This window comes from Glycine max, chromosome 8 (assembly GCF_000004515.6).
Source record: "Glycine max cultivar Williams 82 chromosome 8, Glycine_max_v4.0, whole genome shotgun sequence".
Classification (NCBI taxonomy): Eukaryota; Viridiplantae; Streptophyta; class Magnoliopsida; order Fabales; family Fabaceae; genus Glycine; species Glycine max.
The window spans coordinates 41,297,943-41,318,414 of record NC_038244.2 but is presented as its reverse complement, the minus strand read 5'-3'; the positions used below and the strand labels follow the sequence as shown (position 1 = coordinate 41,318,414).

General features: G+C 31.9%; 3 protein-coding genes across 11 annotated transcripts; all 3 read right to left on the bottom strand.

The window, feature by feature from the left end:
- Window positions 1-5,064: 5,064 nt before the first annotated feature.
- LOC121175244 (NADH-ubiquinone oxidoreductase chain 6) lies at window positions 5,065-6,583 on the bottom strand. The gene is given in 2 exon segments (XM_041017779.1): window positions 5,065-5,729; window positions 5,732-6,583. Coding segments are annotated over 2 exon segments (780 nt in total). The 5' UTR covers window positions 5,847-6,583.
- On the bottom strand, window positions 6,001-6,570 carry LOC106799803 (uncharacterized). The gene has a single exon (XM_026129438.1). The coding sequence runs from the start codon at window positions 6,568-6,570 to the stop codon at window positions 6,001-6,003; it is 570 nt and encodes a 189-aa protein (XP_025985223.1).
- A 1,971-nt stretch (window positions 6,584-8,554) lies between the features above and the next one.
- LOC100808678 (uncharacterized) lies at window positions 8,555-19,277 on the bottom strand. 9 transcript variants are annotated; one of them, XM_041018538.1, is made up of 10 exons: window positions 17,249-19,277; window positions 13,218-13,356; window positions 12,988-13,081; window positions 12,236-12,318; window positions 11,613-11,746; window positions 11,153-11,202; window positions 10,788-10,880; window positions 9,458-9,549; window positions 8,906-9,058; window positions 8,555-8,821 (listed from the first exon to the last, which is right to left on the bottom strand). In XM_041018538.1, exons 1-10 carry the CDS (start codon window positions 17,330-17,332, stop codon window positions 8,682-8,684), a joined length of 1,062 nt encoding a protein of 353 aa, XP_040874472.1. In that variant the 5' UTR covers window positions 17,333-19,277; the 3' UTR covers window positions 8,555-8,681. The 9 variants fall into 9 exon arrangements, with proteins under 9 accessions (XP_040874472.1, XP_040874471.1, XP_040874469.1 ...); XM_041018537.1 differs by having other exon boundaries at window positions 12,988-13,095; window positions 13,271-13,356; window positions 17,249-17,345; XM_041018535.1 differs by lacking the exon at window positions 17,249-19,277 and adding an exon at window positions 14,876-17,234.
- Window positions 19,278-20,472: the final 1,195 nt, after the last annotated feature.

Below are 20,472 nucleotides of genomic sequence, written 5' to 3'. Positions count from 1 at the left end.
TTTTTTTTTTTTTTGGTTTTTGCTTCTAACTTTTAAAATTATTACTTTTCGTCTCTGCATTTTTTTAGTATCTAAACTTTCCTTCCACAATCTCACTTTGTTAAGTTAATGTCAGTTAATGATCTGTCTTATAAGGGAGAGAATTAAATTCATGTGTTCTCTAACTAGGCAGGATATCTATTGGGAATGTCATCAATTAACTGTATAGTAATTTAACAAAGCTAGAAAAGGGACTAAAGTTTAGGCAGAAAAAAAAAATGTAAGGACAAAAGATGAGAGTTTTAAAAGTAACTCTCAATTGTATAGAGACCGTCATTAGCCCATAAATTATTTTTTTTCTTACTTAATTATTCAATGAAAGGATATTCTTGTATTTCCTAATTTATAGAATCAATATAAATTTCATTAACCAACATTAAACATGATAAAATAATGCAAATCAAAATCACAAAAAAATTAATATGCAAATCACAAATAAGTTGATCTTGTGCCAATAAATCATTTTTTGTACATTACAAATTAAAAATGTTTAAGTGCACGTGCTTTTATATATTTTAAAGTATATTTCAATATAAAATTATAGCCTTTCATCCATTAAATAATATTTTTTAATATACATGGGTTACATGTATATTTTTTATTACCTATATTTATAATGGGTATAATTAAATTTTTGGTCTTATAAAAATTCACGATTTTAATTTTATTCCAAACGAGTTCATAAAAACATATTTTTGTCACCAAATGATTCTCTCCATTTATTAATTTCATTTATATATTGTGATTTTTTTTCTTCATTAAAAGTATGTTTGGTAAGTCCCTCAAGTAGCTTATATATAAGCGATTTTGGTTAGCTTATAAGCTAATTTGACCAAACTTGTTTGGTGCATGTGCTTATGTTAATAACTTATTATTAATTGTTATTTTTCAATTATATGCTTAATTATTAGAAAAGAATAAGAAATAATAATATATGAAGATATTAAATATGTTTTTGTTTCCTAAAATAATCAATGATTTTCATTCCTATAAAATTTGAAACCATTTTTTTCTCATATAAAATAATTGATGTTTGGTTTTGGTTATAAAAAAATGGTTTTCATCCTTTCAAAATTTGAAACAATTGCTTTAAATTCCTAGCATTGATTTTGTGATAGACAAATGACATTTATCTTAGGGTTTAAAAATTTGGAAGTCGTGACCCTCCACCACTAGGTTCATCTCTTAGTGGGTTATGAGCAAGCAATAAACAAGAAAGAAAAATAATATTACAAGATAACTAATAATTTTAATATGAGTAAATAATATTGCAAGATTTTAATTCTCTCACTCATGTTTCCTTTCATAGGGTATATATATATATATATATATATATATATATATATATATATATATATATATATATATATATATATATATATATATATATATAATACTCTCTTCATCCCTAATTATAATTAAGACTCTTTCAACTAATTCATATCACTTAAAAAAAATAATTATCATATTAAATTTGTAATTATTTATAGTATCATTTCAAAATTATTCTTTTATTTTCTCTTTATTTATTTATTTGTTTTTCATTAATATTTGGAGGGAGAATAATTAAGGATGTGTAGGAAAAAAATATTTAATATATTTAAAAATTAAAAAATAATCTTATTAAAAGGAATAAATAAATTTTGAAAAAAAATCTTATAATTAGTGACGGATCAAGTATATATTAATGCTAATTTCTTGATTCATTAATACTGCCAAATGTGATGGTTCATTAGCATTAAAACAGTCAAGTACTCTTGAGGCACATTGAAAGTTCAACAAGTTTTCCGACTTGATCATTACTAATTAATGTTAGTAAAAAACCATGAAGCAGCTATCTTTAAGAGCACGACCAGTCAATTACTGTAATAATACTCATAACATCATTTAACATCCTCTAAAGAGAGCACGTGCTGCCAGCCAAGTTATTGCAAGAGTCAAGAGTGGTAATTAATGTGAGACACATCACATAATTTAGACACCCCACACCACGATTGAATTGGTGATAAGAAACGGATTAAAGTAAAATAGAGGGAAATTTATCATGTCGGCATGTCCTATCTATTATGAGATATGATAGAATTAATCAGTTCACATTCTATTCAAAACTTCAATTTTTTCGTCCTCTAATTTGAGGAGATGAGATGAAACCAAAATTAATTATTTCATTATTATAATTATGAATTTACACCTAAATCCTCTTAGTCACTTTCAAATTTAAGAGTTTATGTAAACATGTATAAAATCAACTCGAATACTCTAATAGTTTACTTTATTTAAAAATATTAAAATACTTATAAATAATATAATAGTTCAACATTTCTATCCTATAATAAAGAAAAAAAATAAACCATACTAATTCTAGTAGTGTATTACTACTAAATATTTCTTATGTTCCTATATATAAAATTTAATTACTCCATTCATCAAATATTAAAAAAATAATTAATTTAGTTCATAACAATAAATTTATCTTAAATTTATAATTTTTTTAAAACTATCATTGTCATTAATATTTTTTTCTCTTCTAATAGTTTGTAAATGCATTTTTTTCTTTTTTTAATGAAAGATATTTCTAGTCTAAAAGTAATTAATGTAAGGAAGGAACGTTATAGATTGAATCTTATAAAAAGAAAATATCATTTCAAACTTGTGTTTTATAAATAAGAATGGAGGGAGGAGGGAGTAAGTTCAAACTACGCCAAATAATATACAATCACACTATCACATACTTTCACCTTCCCCTTTAGCAAAGGAGACCTTAACAACTTCACATTCACTAAAAATAGAGTCTTCAATTGTCTCCACACTGAAACATATCTTCATCTTCACCATCGCTAAGGGTAAGTGTACCATACACAATAGTAATAATGGATTCAAAAGTTTGGATATCATTTCTCAGAAACTACTTGTGTTCCCAAATCGCATAAACTAAATAATTTTCGGTTTTTATTTTGAGTCAAAGATTATTTGTTTGCATTCAAGAAAATAAAAAATAAAAACAAGCAATAGTTTCAAAGAAGAGATATGTATGAATAAAAGCGACTTAGATTATGATTTTATATGTATTATTTTTCCCATAATTCTTATTTTAATTAAGAACTCTCGGTTACCAATTAATTGTCAAATGCCTCTTATTTTAATTATCAACCTATGGTCAATGTTTGAGAATACTCTTCCCCTTAAATCAATCCTATATTGGTCATTTGGGATTTAACTTAAGGTTAAGGATGAATAACAAAGAATTTTGTAAAAAAGAGATTCACATCGCCAGTTTGATCATGCAAGTTTTATGAACCCTATCATTCTATAGGTCAGTTAATTACGAGAAGATTGTCACAAACACGTAATTAACTAATAATCAGTTGATCAATTCTAATATAAAAGTGAAAGCAATAGAAAGATACAATTAACTGAATAACATCAAAGAACTTTATTAAAAAGAAGAACTAGAGTACATGGGTATAGCTACATCACAATTCGAGTTCTAAGAAATTTAATCAACCATGATCATATAATAACTAAAAAACATATAATATTGCATTAGAAATAAAAGAGATTGAAAAATCTTACAGATTCAGACCTTAATTATTCTCAGTGCAATTATTCTCTCAAAAGCTCATGTTCATAAAATGTATAATAAATTTTGACTCCATCAAGTACAAACTCCAACTTCTTATTTATAGACTTCTAAAGATAATTACTTTAATTAGACACGCTATAGATAGATATTCTAATATGATCCCTAAAGATAATTATTTTAATTAGGTGCACTTTAGATAAATATTCTAATTAGATCTCTAAAGATAATTACTTTAATTAGATGCCTAAAGATAGTTTTCTTTAATTAAGCTCACTATGGTCATACTGATATCCACCACGACCATTATCAGAATCGTTGAAGCTTGAGATGTTATGAAATGATGAGGGCTTTCATGATTGATCATGACCTTCTAGTTGACAACTATGGTCACCGCAAGCAGTTCACCCATTAGTTCATTTGCTCGCCCGAAGCCTTAGCAGGATACAAAATAAAATAACATGAGTATTCGCAAGTCTTTGGCAGCTAGGGTTGCAATTGGCTAGTAGGGTTTAGTATCTAAGCGGCTGGCTAATGTAGGGAATCCACCCATCTTGTCAGTAGAGTCAATCGCTCTTCTTCCTTTACCGGAGGTGTCAGTAAAAATAGTAATCCTCCTTCAGTCCCTGGAAGTGATCCGGATCCGTAGTCGGTGTTCTTAGTGCTGTAAGTGGTACGCACGCCTTAGTCTTAGACTCAATCTGCTTTTATGCCAGTAAAGTTGAAGTCTTCTATTCCCGGAGCCAAGGAATCGATTTCTAGTGGCTAACTTTAGCCAGAAGTTTAGGCCCTGCCCTTCCAAGGCGTCTTATTATGCTCGCATGGGTGGTCGCTCTAGCTATATCTATACATATCGAGCTATCAAAAGCTTTTGATTACAACACTTCGAATAGTTAAAAAATATTATTATTTAGGTTGAAAATATCCTAGGAATTCAGTAGGCTGAAAGTAGGGTATGCTCATAATATTCATCTAAAGTAAAAGACTATCTTTTATGTCAAGAACTAACACTCGTCCGGATACTATGCCTTCCAGAACTAACTATCGACCGCATCGCATTAGCTCCCCTGTCCCGCTCGTATCGTTTCGATTACTGCCTAGGGGTCGCTACTCTTGTCCCTTGGCTATGGGCTATGAACTCCTCATCTTAACTGTAAAACGGATTCTGCCCTAATTTCATTTTACGAGAAAGCTGTCGGGATAGGAAATTTGTGTCAGTTTAAAGTGAAAGAATGAGCCCTATGACTATTCTTGCAAAAGCCCTTTATACTTTACTTTATTAGTATCTCACTTGCCCGAAGGATTGGATCTTCTTGCCGGGAAAGAGTTTGGTTACCAAGTTCAGCTATAGTTGGGAAGGGAACGAATGGGGATGCCCGTCTTGAACTTATAATTGATGTATGATAGAGCCTCCAGCATATAGGCCTATCTCACTTGGATTCTTCTCACGAATTGGATTTGAACCAATATCTCCGGGCGACTTTCCTTTTAGTCGATCGTGAGTGGTCTGTCGTCCTCCTCATTATAGTCCTCCTAAAATCAATAGCATTTAGTCGGAAAACATCCTGTCTTTTTACCTCAGTAGTCCTATGCATAGTAAGTACTATAGCCCCAATCATGGCAACTAATAAAATTAGACTAGGAACCAAAAACCAGACGAAATAGTAGGTATAAAGTAAATTGCCCAATGTTTCCAAATTAGTCCAACTTCGTACCTTTCCGGCATAAACCGTATATCTAAGAGAGGTAGTATTTCTTTGGGTTGGTAGTAATGGAATGGTTTCATTATCTAAAATGAAGAACATTTCCCACCAAAGGATCAGTCCAATAATACCACTCACTGGTAAATAGCGCAATACTTCTTCGTGAATCTCCGCTATTTGAATATGGAACATCATAACAACGAATAGGAATGATACGGCTATAGCTCCTATATGAACTACTGGGAAGATCATAGCGGAGAAGTCGAGACCTAACAAAAGAAGTAAACCTGAAGTGTCGCGAAAGACTGGGATGGGAAACAAAACAGAATGTACCGGATTTTTAGCACGTGCAACCATCAAACCAGAGACCAAAGCAGGGCTCGACAAAACAGAAAGTATCATGGCATTGAGAAGAAATGATTCCCTCCAGACAGACTGAACTCCGTCAAGCCTGTAGGACTAGTGTTTTGACTATATAGAGATGTGGTTGGTTGTTGACCAACAGAAAGAAAGCATGGCGGCATAAACCGTATATCTCAGAGAGGCCCCCTCAGAGGAGCGTAGAAGGAGGAGAGTAGGCTGGGGTTGCTCCTTATGTGTAAAATCCAGTCAGCAATCTCGGAGTTGGAATAGCTTTCTATCTCCAAATCCATGACCATGATAGCGTAGGCAAATCTATTAGAAGTAGTATCCGTGGGGGTGGTGGAAGCCACATAAAGCTTTCATGGACACAGGAGAGAGGTTAACCCTCATATCCTTGACCAGAAATTGTTTGGCAAACTCTACAGCACCAGTTGAGGATATCAAAGACTTGTGTGTGGATATCTTAACACCAAGCCGTTGTAAGCCTAGCCGGTACTGTTCCGCCACAAGTGGATCGGTGATGAGAACATCATCACCTAATATAGCATACCTGTCGAACAGGATCCCAGGTCTAACCTGTTCCGCAGCCCACCACACCAAAACATGATGGGTGAACGCGAACAAAGGCCAATAACCATAATAGCCTAACGGTTGACCGGTCACAAAGGACACTTGAGACAGAGCCCTCTTAACGAAGGGTACCTCAAATACATTCGTCCCTAATGTTGTATTCACAACACTTGAAGCAAATGACCTGTCAAACAATAGCGCAAGCCTTTCAAACAGAAACACAAGAGGCCACCAATCGGTAGCACTCTTGAGGTCATAGCTTAAACATGTTTTACTAGGAACTAAACGAATGAGAGGTGCTGTTTGATCATCCATTGGGATGCGGCGGAGGACCTCCGCAAACCAATGGTGGATGGGTTTCAGCAACCTCTCACATAGTTTCCTATTGCGAATATACGACGCTTGCCAGCACCCTCACACGTGCAACCTAGTTTGCCTGTGATTGCGGCCCATATCGTCGCAGGATGGTAGAAAGGGCCCTATACGGCGCTCAAACCAATCCAAATCCTCGGGTGTGTTTTATTCCTCACATCAAAGGCGTAACGAATACGAGGAGGCCACAAGCAGCCATGTGACCATTGGGTACCCTGTGAGTGCCCAACGACCAACAGCCATTGAAAAGCGCCCAACTCATGAGAAAACGATGTGAATGAAGAGCGAAAGTTCCGAATCTTACGATAAGGAAGTTTCCTTCTCTTAACCCACACCCTTTTCGTCAATGAGTGTGTCGGCAAGGCTTTCCAGGTTGGTTCAAACCGTAACCCTTGTTTGTTCCAGGGGTATACGTTTTATCCAGGGAGCATAGCGACTGATAAGTCGATTAAAGTTCTCCTTAATCGAACCAACCAGCCCCACCACCTCGTCAATATTATCGGGTGGGGATATTATACTAGAAAACGTTGATTTATCAACCTTCTTTGCCAAAGTAATGATCTTTGACAGAGAGAATCTTTTTTAATAAAACTTCACCAGCATGTCCGCTTTCTCATCCTTCTTCAGAATCATACGCCTATACCAAGCGAAAATAACATCAGATTTTCATGAAATTGTGTATTTTTTAACTTTTTTTACTTGATTGAGCAATTATACTTCTACAAGATGAAAACTAATATTCAAATCTGAATTTAATAGAAAGCGCAGAACAACCACCCTGATTTCCGACCAAGGTGAACAATGCGAATAACAACAAGATGGAGATCGGCAAAATCACATGCCATTTGATGTTGGAGTTTCCACCATCATTGCAGTTAAGTTTGTTTCCATACGATTCTAATCTACTTGGAATGTTAGAGTTTTCAATTTCTACTCATGATGTCAATATCACAAATGTTGTTAAAAAGAAAGGAGTTTGAAGAATCGTTATCATGTATTGAAATGTTGTTGTCACTATCGCAACAATCATGATCACCGCCGAAAGTGATGCTAAACGTGAAATTGTCAAAGTCCTCTAAAGCTTGTCCTGCCATTTACTTAACTATATTTGATTTGGAGGAGACTTTGGAGAAGGTGTCGCGAGAAACAAATGCCCAGATCAACAATCTCTTTCGTTCTGATTGTCACAAAAAACATCGAGAGAGTGGTCTTGGGCATTTCTCATTTGTAAACGCTCTCTCACACATTAACTTTCTAAAAGCTAATTTTTAACTTATAAGTTAATTTTAGGTAGAATTTTATTTTATTTTTTCTTCTCATTTTCTTCTCTTATAAATGCTTATAGAGAAGTTTATATAAACATGCCCCAAAACGCATTCTGTTTAGTTTCCTTTCCAAATAATAATACAGATTTTATTCTACTCCATAAGCATCCCAAATTCCCAATAATAGACTATTTCAGAGTGTCTTTGGAATCCCATTTGATTGGCCTCCGAGATTTTCACTTTCCAATGCACAAACGTAACAACAATATCAGTGTTAGATTAGCATTGAACGTCGATTTAGTTTAGCTGAATTGATATTCAAACACATTTGATGGGGAAAAATGGTAAAATATGTTTAGTTTTGCTCTTTTAGTGAAATTTGGTATTAGTCATCATACTTTAACTTTAATCAATTTGATCCCTAAACTTCAAAAAAAAAAAAACAATGATTTCCGTCCCTCATCACATGGTTTTCACTATGAGAAGTGATGGAAATTATTGTTTTTAGTAAAGTTCAGAAACCAAATTTATCGAAGTTGAAGTTTGAAGACTAAAACTAAATTTTACCAAAAATACAAAAACTAGAAACATATTTTACCCGAAAGAATAATGCATTTATTCTATTCCATTTTGATCTCCTCTACTCTGTTCAACATTGGATATCCAAACGAAGCCCTATTTCTTGTCAACCAGGGCCTCTGAAAATTTTTAAGTGCATAGCATATTTTAACTGTCATGGTAAATTATTATTACCTACTTCACTGTTCCAAAGAACAATCTGATTATGTTTTACAGCACGGAAAGGAGCGCAGATAAGCAAAGAAATGGATTTGTATTATATACTGTACATGATGCTCCACATCCATGCAAAGGAGAAATTTTTTCCATCAAGTTGCCTGCAATAATTCTCTGATATCGTACCCTTGAAGCTATATATACAAACAGAGAAAGAAGCATTGTTAGTAATGGAAAAAAAATAATTGTAAAAACTAACAGGATCTGCATATTGTTACCAGTAAACCATACTGAGCAAACACATACATGAGTTATAATTAATACCTGCAGAAAAGTAAGAAATAATATAACTCCTGAGTTCCAAAAAGAATGGATAGTGATGGGAGTGAGAAGGTTGTGAGTTTGAGCATATGAAAACCCCAAAGCAGTCCCTACACGTCACAAATTTCTGTTATTTTCTTCAGTAGATGGAGGAACAATTGCATCTTTCAAGAGCAAGTAGATTTTTCTATTTTCATTTTCTACATCTACAAATAATTACAAAAATATCATTGTTTTCACTTTATTTCCTATATTCAAATAATTGTGTAGCAAATAATTAAAACAACAGAAAATATGTATATATAAAAAAAGCAATGACATTTTTGTAATTATTTGTGAAAATAGAAACTGAATACAAATACATTTTCTCAAGTCAAAAGACCCTTTTATTTTTCATTTCCCCTTGTTCAAATTAAATCATTTTATATTCAGTGTCTACCCAAACATTATAATAGAAAACTTCATTGTTCCCTTTCTGAAGATCATGTTATCATGTTTTTACACGATACCTAGAACAAACAATTGGGGAAATTCTCCAGGAGTGAGATGTGCAAGGGCAAAAACAGCAGCACTAATGACAACAGCAACTGGCGTAGGAACCCTACAGTGAGAATGATGAATGAGAAAAATTGTACCAGTAAGTAACAATCAATTCACAAAAATACTTAAACAAACAAGTTTAGGCATCAATGATGCATCTCAGTAAGCTAAATCTACAAATTTTGCACACAAATAGATTCACTGATATAGATTATTTTTTACAAAGAATAAGTTTTGATCTAGCCTAACACTGCTAATCCAAAGAACTCAGACCAACAAACTACTAGTTTATGCATTAAAAATAAAATAAAAAACAAAATATGACCTTATCATAATACTGTTTTTGGAACTGTTCAGAATCCATGAGTAATTATTTTTCCTCGAGATCACTAATCACTAAATACACACCACAACAAATTTTCCACAATTGATGATCCAATGATGGCAATGAAGAATATAAAGCATATTTCAAACATATCTTAAAACAGTTAACTTTGGCTTTGTTTGGGATTTGATTATATTGGGTTTAGTTACCTTTTATATATATTTATTAACAAGGCTTTTACTTTTTCAGGCCACCTAAGCAAGAACTAAGAAGATCCAAAGAGTAAAACTAAATCAAATTTTAGTAGGCAGTGAAAAGATGAAACTATCAATCAAATTCAAAATCTTTTCTTCTCACATGACATTGCTATTTCTCTTCCCTCTTTCAAATTATCCCTCTTGCATAGTCTATATCTTGAGTCTGGACCTAAATCAGACAATTCTTTACATATTTTTACTATAATAACATACAGCATAGGCTGCATAGCAGTCTCATTAGTCATTTTAGAAACCTCTGTATGCTTTTATATAAAGTATAGAGAGTATTTTGAAAAGCTCAAGTTTGTGTATAAACAAGTAGTGCATTGGTTGGAGTTTTATGGACTAGAAGTTGGACCTTAAAAAATATATATGACCAAACATTCCCAATTCCCACGGTATAAGCTATATATAAAATCTCCTGAAGGTAAACTTCAATAAGGACAGAAACTTAGCAACTAGCTAGCACTATGCATCCTAATCAATTTCTCCTTCGTTCAAGGATAAGCGTTGTTGAAACATTCTCTGTTCAATTACCCAGTCAATGAATATCTAATTCAAAATGAAAAAGTCTTACTTTCAGGGCAAGCTGCAGGTTCTTTAACAATATTTTATTATAATATATGAAATGAATGCTAAAAGGGGAAAAAAAAAGAACATGATCAAGAAATCTCATGGGATTAAATGGAAAGGAAAAGATATGAAGGCAACCAATACCACTTAGTGAGGGAAGTCATAAAAAATCCCCGAAAAACAGTCTCCTCAAGGAGTGGAGCAAGAACACCTGTGATGCCCACCAAGCAGGCAGTGCTGCAATGAAATTAAACACAATCAATCAATTACTTGAGAATCGGGAATACAGAACATAGATGGAAACTTTTGACAATTTTTTTCATTGATAAAAAGGCTATGATTTAAAATTGTAGTCCATAACCGCAGTTGTCACCACAATGTTGTGGTTTTAGATACCTCTGCAACTGCGATTTGGCCGCATAAGCCATATTTTACTGCAATTTCTGTAATCAAAGCATCTGAAGTCACAACTACAATTTAAAATAAGGGAACAGAATATCTTAAATTACCTGAGATTTGAAGATCCAATTAACGGAAGCAAGCGAACAAGAGCATCAGTCTGAAAAGTAGTTTATAGAAGCATATAAGAGATATCCACAAGGTTATAAATCCGTAAAAATTAAACCCCGTTATATAAGGCAATTTTTAACAGAACAAAGTAATTATTCTTATCAAGACGGATTAGTTCTGCTGAGGTACACAAGGATAGTTTATTCATACTCATCATTAGATAAAGCTAATCTGATCTGCCTCTAGTTAGCCATGATTATCAATACCATGATGGCAAGTTGGCAACATACTATGAACAACTGTGATGTAATTCTAAGATCAGTGGTTCAATACTACTGCTATTTGAAAATCAGTGACCCTAAATGGCCTCCCCCATACTACAAAGAAAATAGTTTAACATATAGAAACTAAGAATTACATCTGCATCTTCCTGTAAAATTTCAAAAATAGAACATGAACCTCTCTTTGTGGGGTTTCTCCATTGAAGAAAGACACAGCAACTCCGGTCAATGAAATGGCAAGTATGGCACCAGCAAGTCCAATTCCAGCCCACAAAAGCCAACCCTTTTGAAGATTGAAAGGTTCCCTCAAATCTGTAACAATGTTTTACCATTGAATGGAAAAGGCGTCAGTGTGTAACATATTCTAATTCTTCTAAATAAAAGCCAATTGCAAACTAAACATCTGATTAAAATGAGATTTAAACCAACATGATGCAACAAGACAGAGATACGGCAAGTTCATCAAGGCACAAACCGGTTCGTATTGGTGGCAGTGAACTTAAATAAATTATTAATTCTTTCAAAAGTCTTAAGGTATGAAGCTAGTCATTTATTTAAACATTGAAAAATAATTCTTGCAAGAGCAGTGTCTGTAAGTGTAATCAATCAACATCTCTAGATGTATTAAAATAATAATAAAGTCTATATTGAAATCCATGTTGAATTTATTTTAATATTATTTTGAGCTCTAGATTGGTTGTGCCTATAGGCACTATACTCAGAACCTCTCACATATTGCTCATGTTAGAAACTTTTTGCCTGTATCCTAGATATAATTGAAGTGTTCTTAAATGATAATACCGTATTTGAAGAAGTCTTCAGGAAGTGGCTGGAAAGTGTTGGCAACACTATATATGATTCCAAGTACAACAGCAGTTGTGATGCTGTCAAGACATAGGATAAAATAAGAAAGTAATACAAAACTTTATGGACTGTCTTCAACACTGGAAAGAAAATTGGAATAATTAGGAACAGACAGTAGAAAAGTCAAAGGTTTTTGGTACTTTTCTGTTTATAGATGGATCTAGCTGACTAGATACTTCCTGACATAAGGCCGACTAGTTAACAAGACAGAGGTCTAAAGTTTAAAACTGTTGGAAATAATAATAGTTATTGCACTTAGCAAATAGTATGTTCATGCATCAGTCATCACAAGATAAAATGCTTTTAGTGTTTGAGTATTAAAGTCTAGGGAGGGAGTTGCACTCTATTAATATTATCCAAGGAAATAGTCTCCAGTAAGTCTATCAAGAGCCTATATGGATGATATGCAGAACCTCCCTCGAACTCTAAAATCCCCCCTTCTATAATTCAACAAAAAGTAAATGTTATAAAGCAAGCATAAGGTACTAAATGACAGCCTAAAAATTGAATGCATATCAGTCACTGCCATGAACATCATGTGATCTTGATATATAAAATGTGGCTTCACATATTCTTAACAAGAGAATAACTCATCAAGAACAAATCAGAACCAAAAAGTGGAAGTTGTTTCACAGTTTACCAACTAACTTCCAGAATTACAACGGTAAGAGTCCAAATTAATTGTGTACCTCTGATCGAATAAAAGTATCTCTGCCTTGTCATCTAAACTTAGCACATCAGGTTTGATCCCGAGATATGGTAAGGCAATTGCTTCAGTCAAACCTGTCAACACAAAACTGCCAGGGAATAAATTAATGGCCCAACATACAACACAATCAGTAACATAGCAATCAATTATAACATGTAAACCATTTGACAGTATAGGTAAGAAGTCTCTAGATGGCATCTTCCTCTGTACATTTGCAATATTTCAAGTTTGATATGAAATCATAACAGCTATTCAAAACACACCCCAATCCACAGGCAAGAGAGGTCAGTGAAACTGTTTGCCATTGCCAAGGCACCTCCCATCGCCTGAGAATAGGCCATCCCGATTCCTGAAAAAGAAAAAAAAAGAACAGTACAAGTAATTTATACAATATTTTTTTATATAGAATTTTAATTAGAATGTACTGATGATATAAAAGTTGTTTACATTGTCACTTAATAGTAAACTGTCATGTTATGGTAAGATGGTAAAATTACTCACTAATGTAATAATTACTTAAAAAGAAATGTTTAGGGTAATTTCTAATTGATTGACAGTATAAAGTTCGATAGTGTATGAAATTAAATTCTTTCAACAGCTATTTGCTAAGGGAAACATAAAGATCCTCATCACATTTCAGTGGCACATTATCATATATTTTTGTAAACAAAAACAAACAACATAAAGACCTTTAACTCATAGGTGCCACTGAAAAAACACTCAAATTCACTCATGCAAAGGGAACCAAATCATCATAGTAAATTTGGTATAAAATTAACCAAAAGCCTAATCACCAGATACTCACATTAAAAAAAAAAAAAACATTTTCTTATTCATTTTTTAGCCTGTCACAAGTTGCATAGAAAGTCATAAACATTTCATCAAACAACAATTCCCACCATAGTTTATAAAATTAAATATTCTGGGAAAGTAATTGTGTAGGAAACAACACTAAATAATATAAGAAAGGCTGAGAAATTGCCTTGGAGTCAGATTTGTCTCCAGTATTAAAGAAGCAAACTGAAGGAAGAACCCTTTTGGAACCCAAACTCAAAGGGCGATGGAGAGAGGGATTTCTATGGAGAAATGTGTGGCTTTGTTTTGAGATGGTTTTGATCGAAGAAGAACAAAGCTTGTGGGAACTGAAGAGGGTGCAAGGTGAATGCAGAGAAGAAGCCATTAACATTGAATTTGAAACCATTATGTGAGGTGGAGAGTTTGTAAATTGGACAGTGTTTGCAAAAGAAGAACTTTTGAGATAAGGCTCGTCACTACACTTCGGTTGAAGTGTTAAACTTGAAATCTTCTAAGTACTTGAAAAATGTTGGATGGAATTATGATGCTTGAAATTCTCAACCAATTTAAATATAAGTAAAATTAATTATTTTTTAATGAATTAAAAAAATTAATATCATTTAATTTTATTAGTCATAGTTTAAAAAAAATACATTTTCAGTAATAAATATAACTCAGATAACAACATACTAAGTTTGTGAAAAAAGACTTGGGTTTAATTTTCACAAAATACACATTTAAAAATGAATGATAAATTTATGATTAAGCCCCTAAATGAATAATTAAGATTGTTGTTAATAAAAAAATACACTTTTTTCTTTTAGTGTTATTCACTAGGATGTGCCAACTTAATATCAAGAATAATAATAAAAATCATTAGAAATAAAATATTAATTAGTTGAAAGATATTTTAGAATAATATCATTAAAAAAGTGAAAGTAATTAAAATTTATTTATATTTTAATTCACAATTAATAAATATTTTTTTATTATATTTGAGTCATAGGTGAGTATTAATTTACCTTTTTTATAATAAAAGAGTTTAACATAAGTGGAAATCATTTTTGGTATACCTGAAGGATATTTGGGTAATCGAATAGTTGTGCACCAAGCAAAGCCTTAATCTCGTATTGGAAAATGTTTGGGTATTTGATTGGTCGAATGATCCAAGACACACATATATCCACACCACTAAGCACCAAAATATGAACTTTGATTATCGGATGGTCAAATAGCCGAACACATTCCGTCATGATCGAATACTTCAAGCATTCGACCTATGACAAGTTATAAGCACATTATAATCAAGATTATTCATGAAATCATCAAAATGATTATTAAGAATAAATTATCTAAGATGATAATCATGTATAAAGGCCCATGGTTACCAATATTGATTCTTTCATTATTTTGCCTCTGAAATTTGATTATTTTTACTTATTTTTGCAACACAGAATTATTATGATGAGATGACAAAAAATATTTTATAAATAAAAGAAGTCGTCATCAATGTTTATTCAGAAAAACATCAAAAAAACTTTTTTTGAAAATGATTGAAACCAAATATTGGATTTGGAAGTCAATTACCAATAAGAAAGATATTAGCGCCACTAATTAAATGTGCAAGAATTTTTATAATTTATAAATTTATTTATTTTACACCTCAAAACAAACACGAATAGTTTTAGATATTTTACACCTCAAAACAAACACTAATTAAATGACCAGGTATTTTTGCTTATAAAACACAATTCAATGTGTTTGTCATTTTATTTTTCAAATACATTTTATTCATTGTATGATTCTTATGATATATGATATAAAGGGACAATTTTAAACTGATTTTGATGAATCAAGTGGTCTAAGATTCCCCTGATTTTGGATATGCATTAATCCCCAAGTGGCAAGTTTTCAAATTTTTTATTTTATTGAATTAAATTGTCATTCTGTTTTTTAGAATTATTATTTTAATTATTTTGTTTTCTTATCATAGAATTAGTTTTTATCAATGATTTTCTTTCTTTTTTTCGTTGAATTAAATTGTCATTTTGTTTTCTTAAATTGTCTAAAAACTGAAAGTATACCTATGATATCTCAATTTTTAAATACTTGCCATGATAACGATCATTCATTTTTACATATGCATCATTATACATATGATCATTCATTTTCTTTTTCTTATTGTGTTAAAAAATTCTTATATTGTGTTATAAAGGCCCAAACTACAGCTCCATGACCATTTTATCAAGGTTACAAGAATGAAGTTCCCTCGTTGACCAAAAAAAAAGAATGAAGTTTCCTCTAGAGTCTATTTTATTGATCCATAGGAAACTAGGATTGGAGTCATATTGCAACCATTTGGTGATAGTCGTCAATTCTTTCATGGAATTGAAAATATGCTTCTTTTAGACTTGGAATTGAAAATGTGCTGAAACATTATAATATGGAATACAGAGCTTTAGTGCATATGATTTACGAGAAGAGGGGGATTTTAAGATCAAATTATTGGATTTGAGCTTGAAGGAGGTCACGCACACGAGAGATGTTACAACTTATAGATTTGTCAAAAAGTATTTGAATCAAGATTTTCAAAGACCATGACTTTGAGTTGCTATCATGCTGAATGTTGAACATATTCATGTTCCTTTGGTACATGAACCTCAACCTGCTGCAGACATGACTGATGTTGAACCTCTTACTATGACTGATGGTTTGATAAATTATTTAAATTTATTTTCATTTTATTATTTCATTATAGTTATAATAAAAATTGTTTACTGCCCTTTTTTTAATAGAATCTCCTAGCAAATATGGTTACTAAATTTATTTATGGAAATACTTTGGAAAATTTGGAGATACATGATAACAAGGAAGACAATTCACATGTGGAATCACGAGAGGGAAAATGTCATCTAAAGAAGGATTGTACAAAATTATGTGTAGCAAACAAGCTGAAAGGAAGAAAATCCATTGAAATTGATGTCATCAAGAGAAACCTTTTTAAAATTCTTCATTAATGAAGAATTGGAGATTATATTAATGCATATTTGTTGTTTTTAATAACAAACCTGGTTTGGATTTGTTAAGTTTATTAACTTTTGAATTTTGTAACAATTTAATTTCATGATAACCATTACATCGAAAGATATCTACTTTGTGTAACCAAGAAACAATGAAGAAGTTAATAATTAAAAGTGGATATCTTCCAATATAATCCTTATGTATAAGAATATAAGAATTGTAACATAATATAAGAAAATGAATGATCGTAAGTATAATGATGCATATGCATCCAAAATCGGGGGAATCTTAGACCACATGATTATCAAAATCAGTTTGCAATTGTCCTTTTATAATACTACACTATAAGAATCATACAATGAATAAAATATGTTTGGAAAATAAAATGACAAACAAATTGAGTTGTGGTTTATAAGGAAAAATACCTGGTCAAGCATGTCAAGGAAGAATATGTTTTTCCAAGTTCTTATGTAAGTGATTTCCTTCAATTCCATATCAAAGACTTTCATTTTGAAAAGTCCTTCCCCTTTGTACTTCAAGTGTAACTGTTGAGATTAAAGGACATAACTGAAAATTATGTACATTTTTTTTCTTATTCATTGACTCAAAGACTGTATATATAGATACAAAAAGACAAGCTAGTAAAAGGAAAAACATATCTGAAACTGGAGCATGCAAATAAAATGCTCTAAGCTTGAAACATAACTGAAACATCAGAAATTGAAAACATCTCCAAGCTAGAGGACTCCAGTGTGCAGAGTACGACACTGAAAAATTGAAGATTAACTAAAGATTCTTCTTCTAACTCAGATGTTGCGAGGGAGCAAACCGAAACCCATGACATTAATGCAAGGACATCAAAGTCTCAGATATCAACACAAGAGGAGTTGAAACAAGCAAAGGAAGAGTGGACGAGTCACAACTTCCAACACTCCCCCTCAAGCTAAAGCTTACTACACTTTTAGCTTGTTATAATACATTATCCTTCAAATTCATTAGATAGTTGCAGAAAACAGTTGAGATAAGTTGATATCCATGACAACAGTGTATCAAAGATGTACAAGGCCAGTGCAACTGAGACAAAGACGAACCAATGCATCTTGGACAAGGACTAAACCAATGCATTTGGGACAAGGATGCAATCAATGCAACTGGGACTAAGATAGGGCCAATGCATCTAGGAGAACAAATGAGCCAATGGAGGGAGACCCAAAGACTGTGAAAACATGACCTACAATTGGCATTGACAAAAGATAAACAATGACTAAAAAGACATCAAAAGCTTAACCACCATACAAGGCAGAAGCTGAGACCATCAAGCCATAAAACAAGAGCTTAACCACAAACTAGAAACTATACCTCAAAGTTTAAACACTTCATAGAAGTTCAAATTCACTAAGAAATCTTAATAACCATGAGGCAGAAGCAATTAAACTTAACCATCAAGAACAGAAGCCAAACATAATGCTTAACCACTCAAGACAAAAGCAAAACAGTATCTCAATACTTAACCATCCATAACAGAAGCTAAGAATAGTGCTTAATCACCATGGACAAAAGTTATCTTCAAAGAGGACCAAAACCAAACACCTTGTGAGTACCCACTAAACCTATCAAAATCAAGAATATATAGACAAACTTCAGGTAACAACTTCAACAAGAGCCATACTCATTAAACAACTTCAAATATCCAATAGAAACTGGTGGTGGTAGCGTGACCAAAAGATTAAGAAACTAGCCCAACTGAGACAATTTCCATCAAACAAAAGATTAGAAGAAGGAAAAGACTCTTGTGGCATCGGAAGAACTGGATTAGTGGGAAAAATAATTGTAGTAAGAAGAAAATAAAAACTGGTAAAGATTGAAGAAAAACTCTGTCATGGCAGCGGAAGATAATTTTGTTCATGAAGGATGTCATGGCCCTGATACCATGTTGAGATTAAAGGACATGACAGAAAATTAACTACCAACCAAGCACCAAAATCAATTTTGTAGAACTTCAAAATGTTGTTTGACCCATATTCAAAATAATCATTACTCTCATGTTTGATTAAATATATTTCAAATTGATTCCTTCTAGATCCATGAGCTAAACAGTTGTAGGAAGATCATTTATGAACCTCTAATAAAAATATTTTGGACACTAAGTAATATCCTATGAGAAAAAATATAAACAAATTACACTAATTTGGTAGCAAAAATTACAGAGTAAAAGATTGAATGAATGATAGTAAAATAAAATATTGGTAGTTGCACTGATATGGTTGATTAGCAAGTAAAAAGAATCAATTTTAAAGGCTAAGTAAAAGGAGGAATCGTGTTTCATTCGCTATATAAAAATTATTTATCAAATTGTCTTTTAAAAAATAAATATAAATGATTAAGAGAACGTTGCCTTAACACTTTAACAGGAGCTTCGCTTTGGGGTAGTTTGTAGTTGGCAGCAAGCATATCCATTTCCATTGTTGCAGCAAAATAAGATATAAGAGAGATTGAAAACGTGTATCAGTCATTAGCATTAACTTATTAGTAAGTTTATAAGATAGGCTAAGGGTCATCTCTTTTGATTCCAATTACAAAAAGAAAATGGCACGAATTTCTCTTCAGATTTCAATGTTAAATTCTCTCTTGAAATCGAAGGGGCATGTATACATTAATTGAGGTAATAAATTTAAATTATTGATTGATGGAAATCAAGAGACGTGCATGCCTTTTCTGCTAATAATGATTTCTAATTACCCTATTTATATAATTAATTAATAATTAGTTTAAAATAATATAATAATATGTTACGTTTCTAATTTAATAAATGCATATGTGAGATAATATATTTGAGATATTTCTCTTTCCCAATTACATTATTTATAGTTGAATAATATTCCTTTATTGTTTAATGTAATTAATTTGTCGATAATTTAATAACATAAATAATATTCACATAGGGACTCATAGTCAACAACATCTCCAACCTTGCATATCAAGTTTTGTTTTAGTTAATAAAATAGTTAGCTGCATATGTAACAGGATATACATACAAATTATGTAACAAATTGCTCATTTGATTCAAAGATATATTCATCCATTATTTGGATCTTTTAGTTGTTACAAGCAAAATATATATATATATATATATATATATATATATATATATATATATACAATAAGAGTTTCAAAGACTGTATTTTATTCTTGTTTAAACCTGAGAAATATCATATGCTGAAACCATTGTTTTCCCGAAAGAGTTGAACCTTTCTGAAACTGAATTCTTTAGACACAAATGTTAAATAGTCAGCCAAAGCAATTAATTGAATATGACATAAATCAATTTTCAACAGAGTTTTTAATGACCATATTTTTACTGTGTTATTCACGAATTTGGTTTATCTACTGTTCTTTCTCATGCTCTCCCTGTGCTGCCTCATGAAAATATCACTCAATGATAGTTATATTAATATTAAATAATTCCAACATCATGCAAATCTTATTAACACAAAACATTGGCTGGAATTTAGGATTTTTAGGTTTCCGAAAGTCAATCTTGAAGAGGAATTCCTAGTCAACCATGTCAGTTAACTTATTGGGCAACGAATTTCCACCAGTCTACAAAAAATGGAATGTTGTTTCTATTGATTAGAATTTTAAAGAATAC

What these genes read in the sequence shown, in the direction of transcription:
- LOC106799803 (XM_026129438.1), bottom strand. Translation starts at nt 6,570, where the DNA reads ATGGATGATCAAACAGCACCTCTCATTCGTTTAGTTCCTAGTAAAACA.
- LOC100808678 (XM_041018533.1), bottom strand. Translation starts at nt 14,208, where the DNA reads ATGGTTTCAAATTCAATGTTAATGGCTTCTTCTCTGCATTCACCTTGC. An exon ending in GAGACAAATCTGACTCCAAG is followed by an intron (nt 13,357 to 13,989) that starts GCAATTTCTCAG and finishes TTTCTTTTTCAG; the next exon opens with GAATCGGGATGGCCTATTCT. An exon ending in ATACTTTTATTCGATCAGAG is followed by an intron (nt 12,319 to 12,987) that starts GTACACAATTAA and finishes ATGTCTTGACAG; the next exon opens with CATCACAACTGCTGTTGTAC.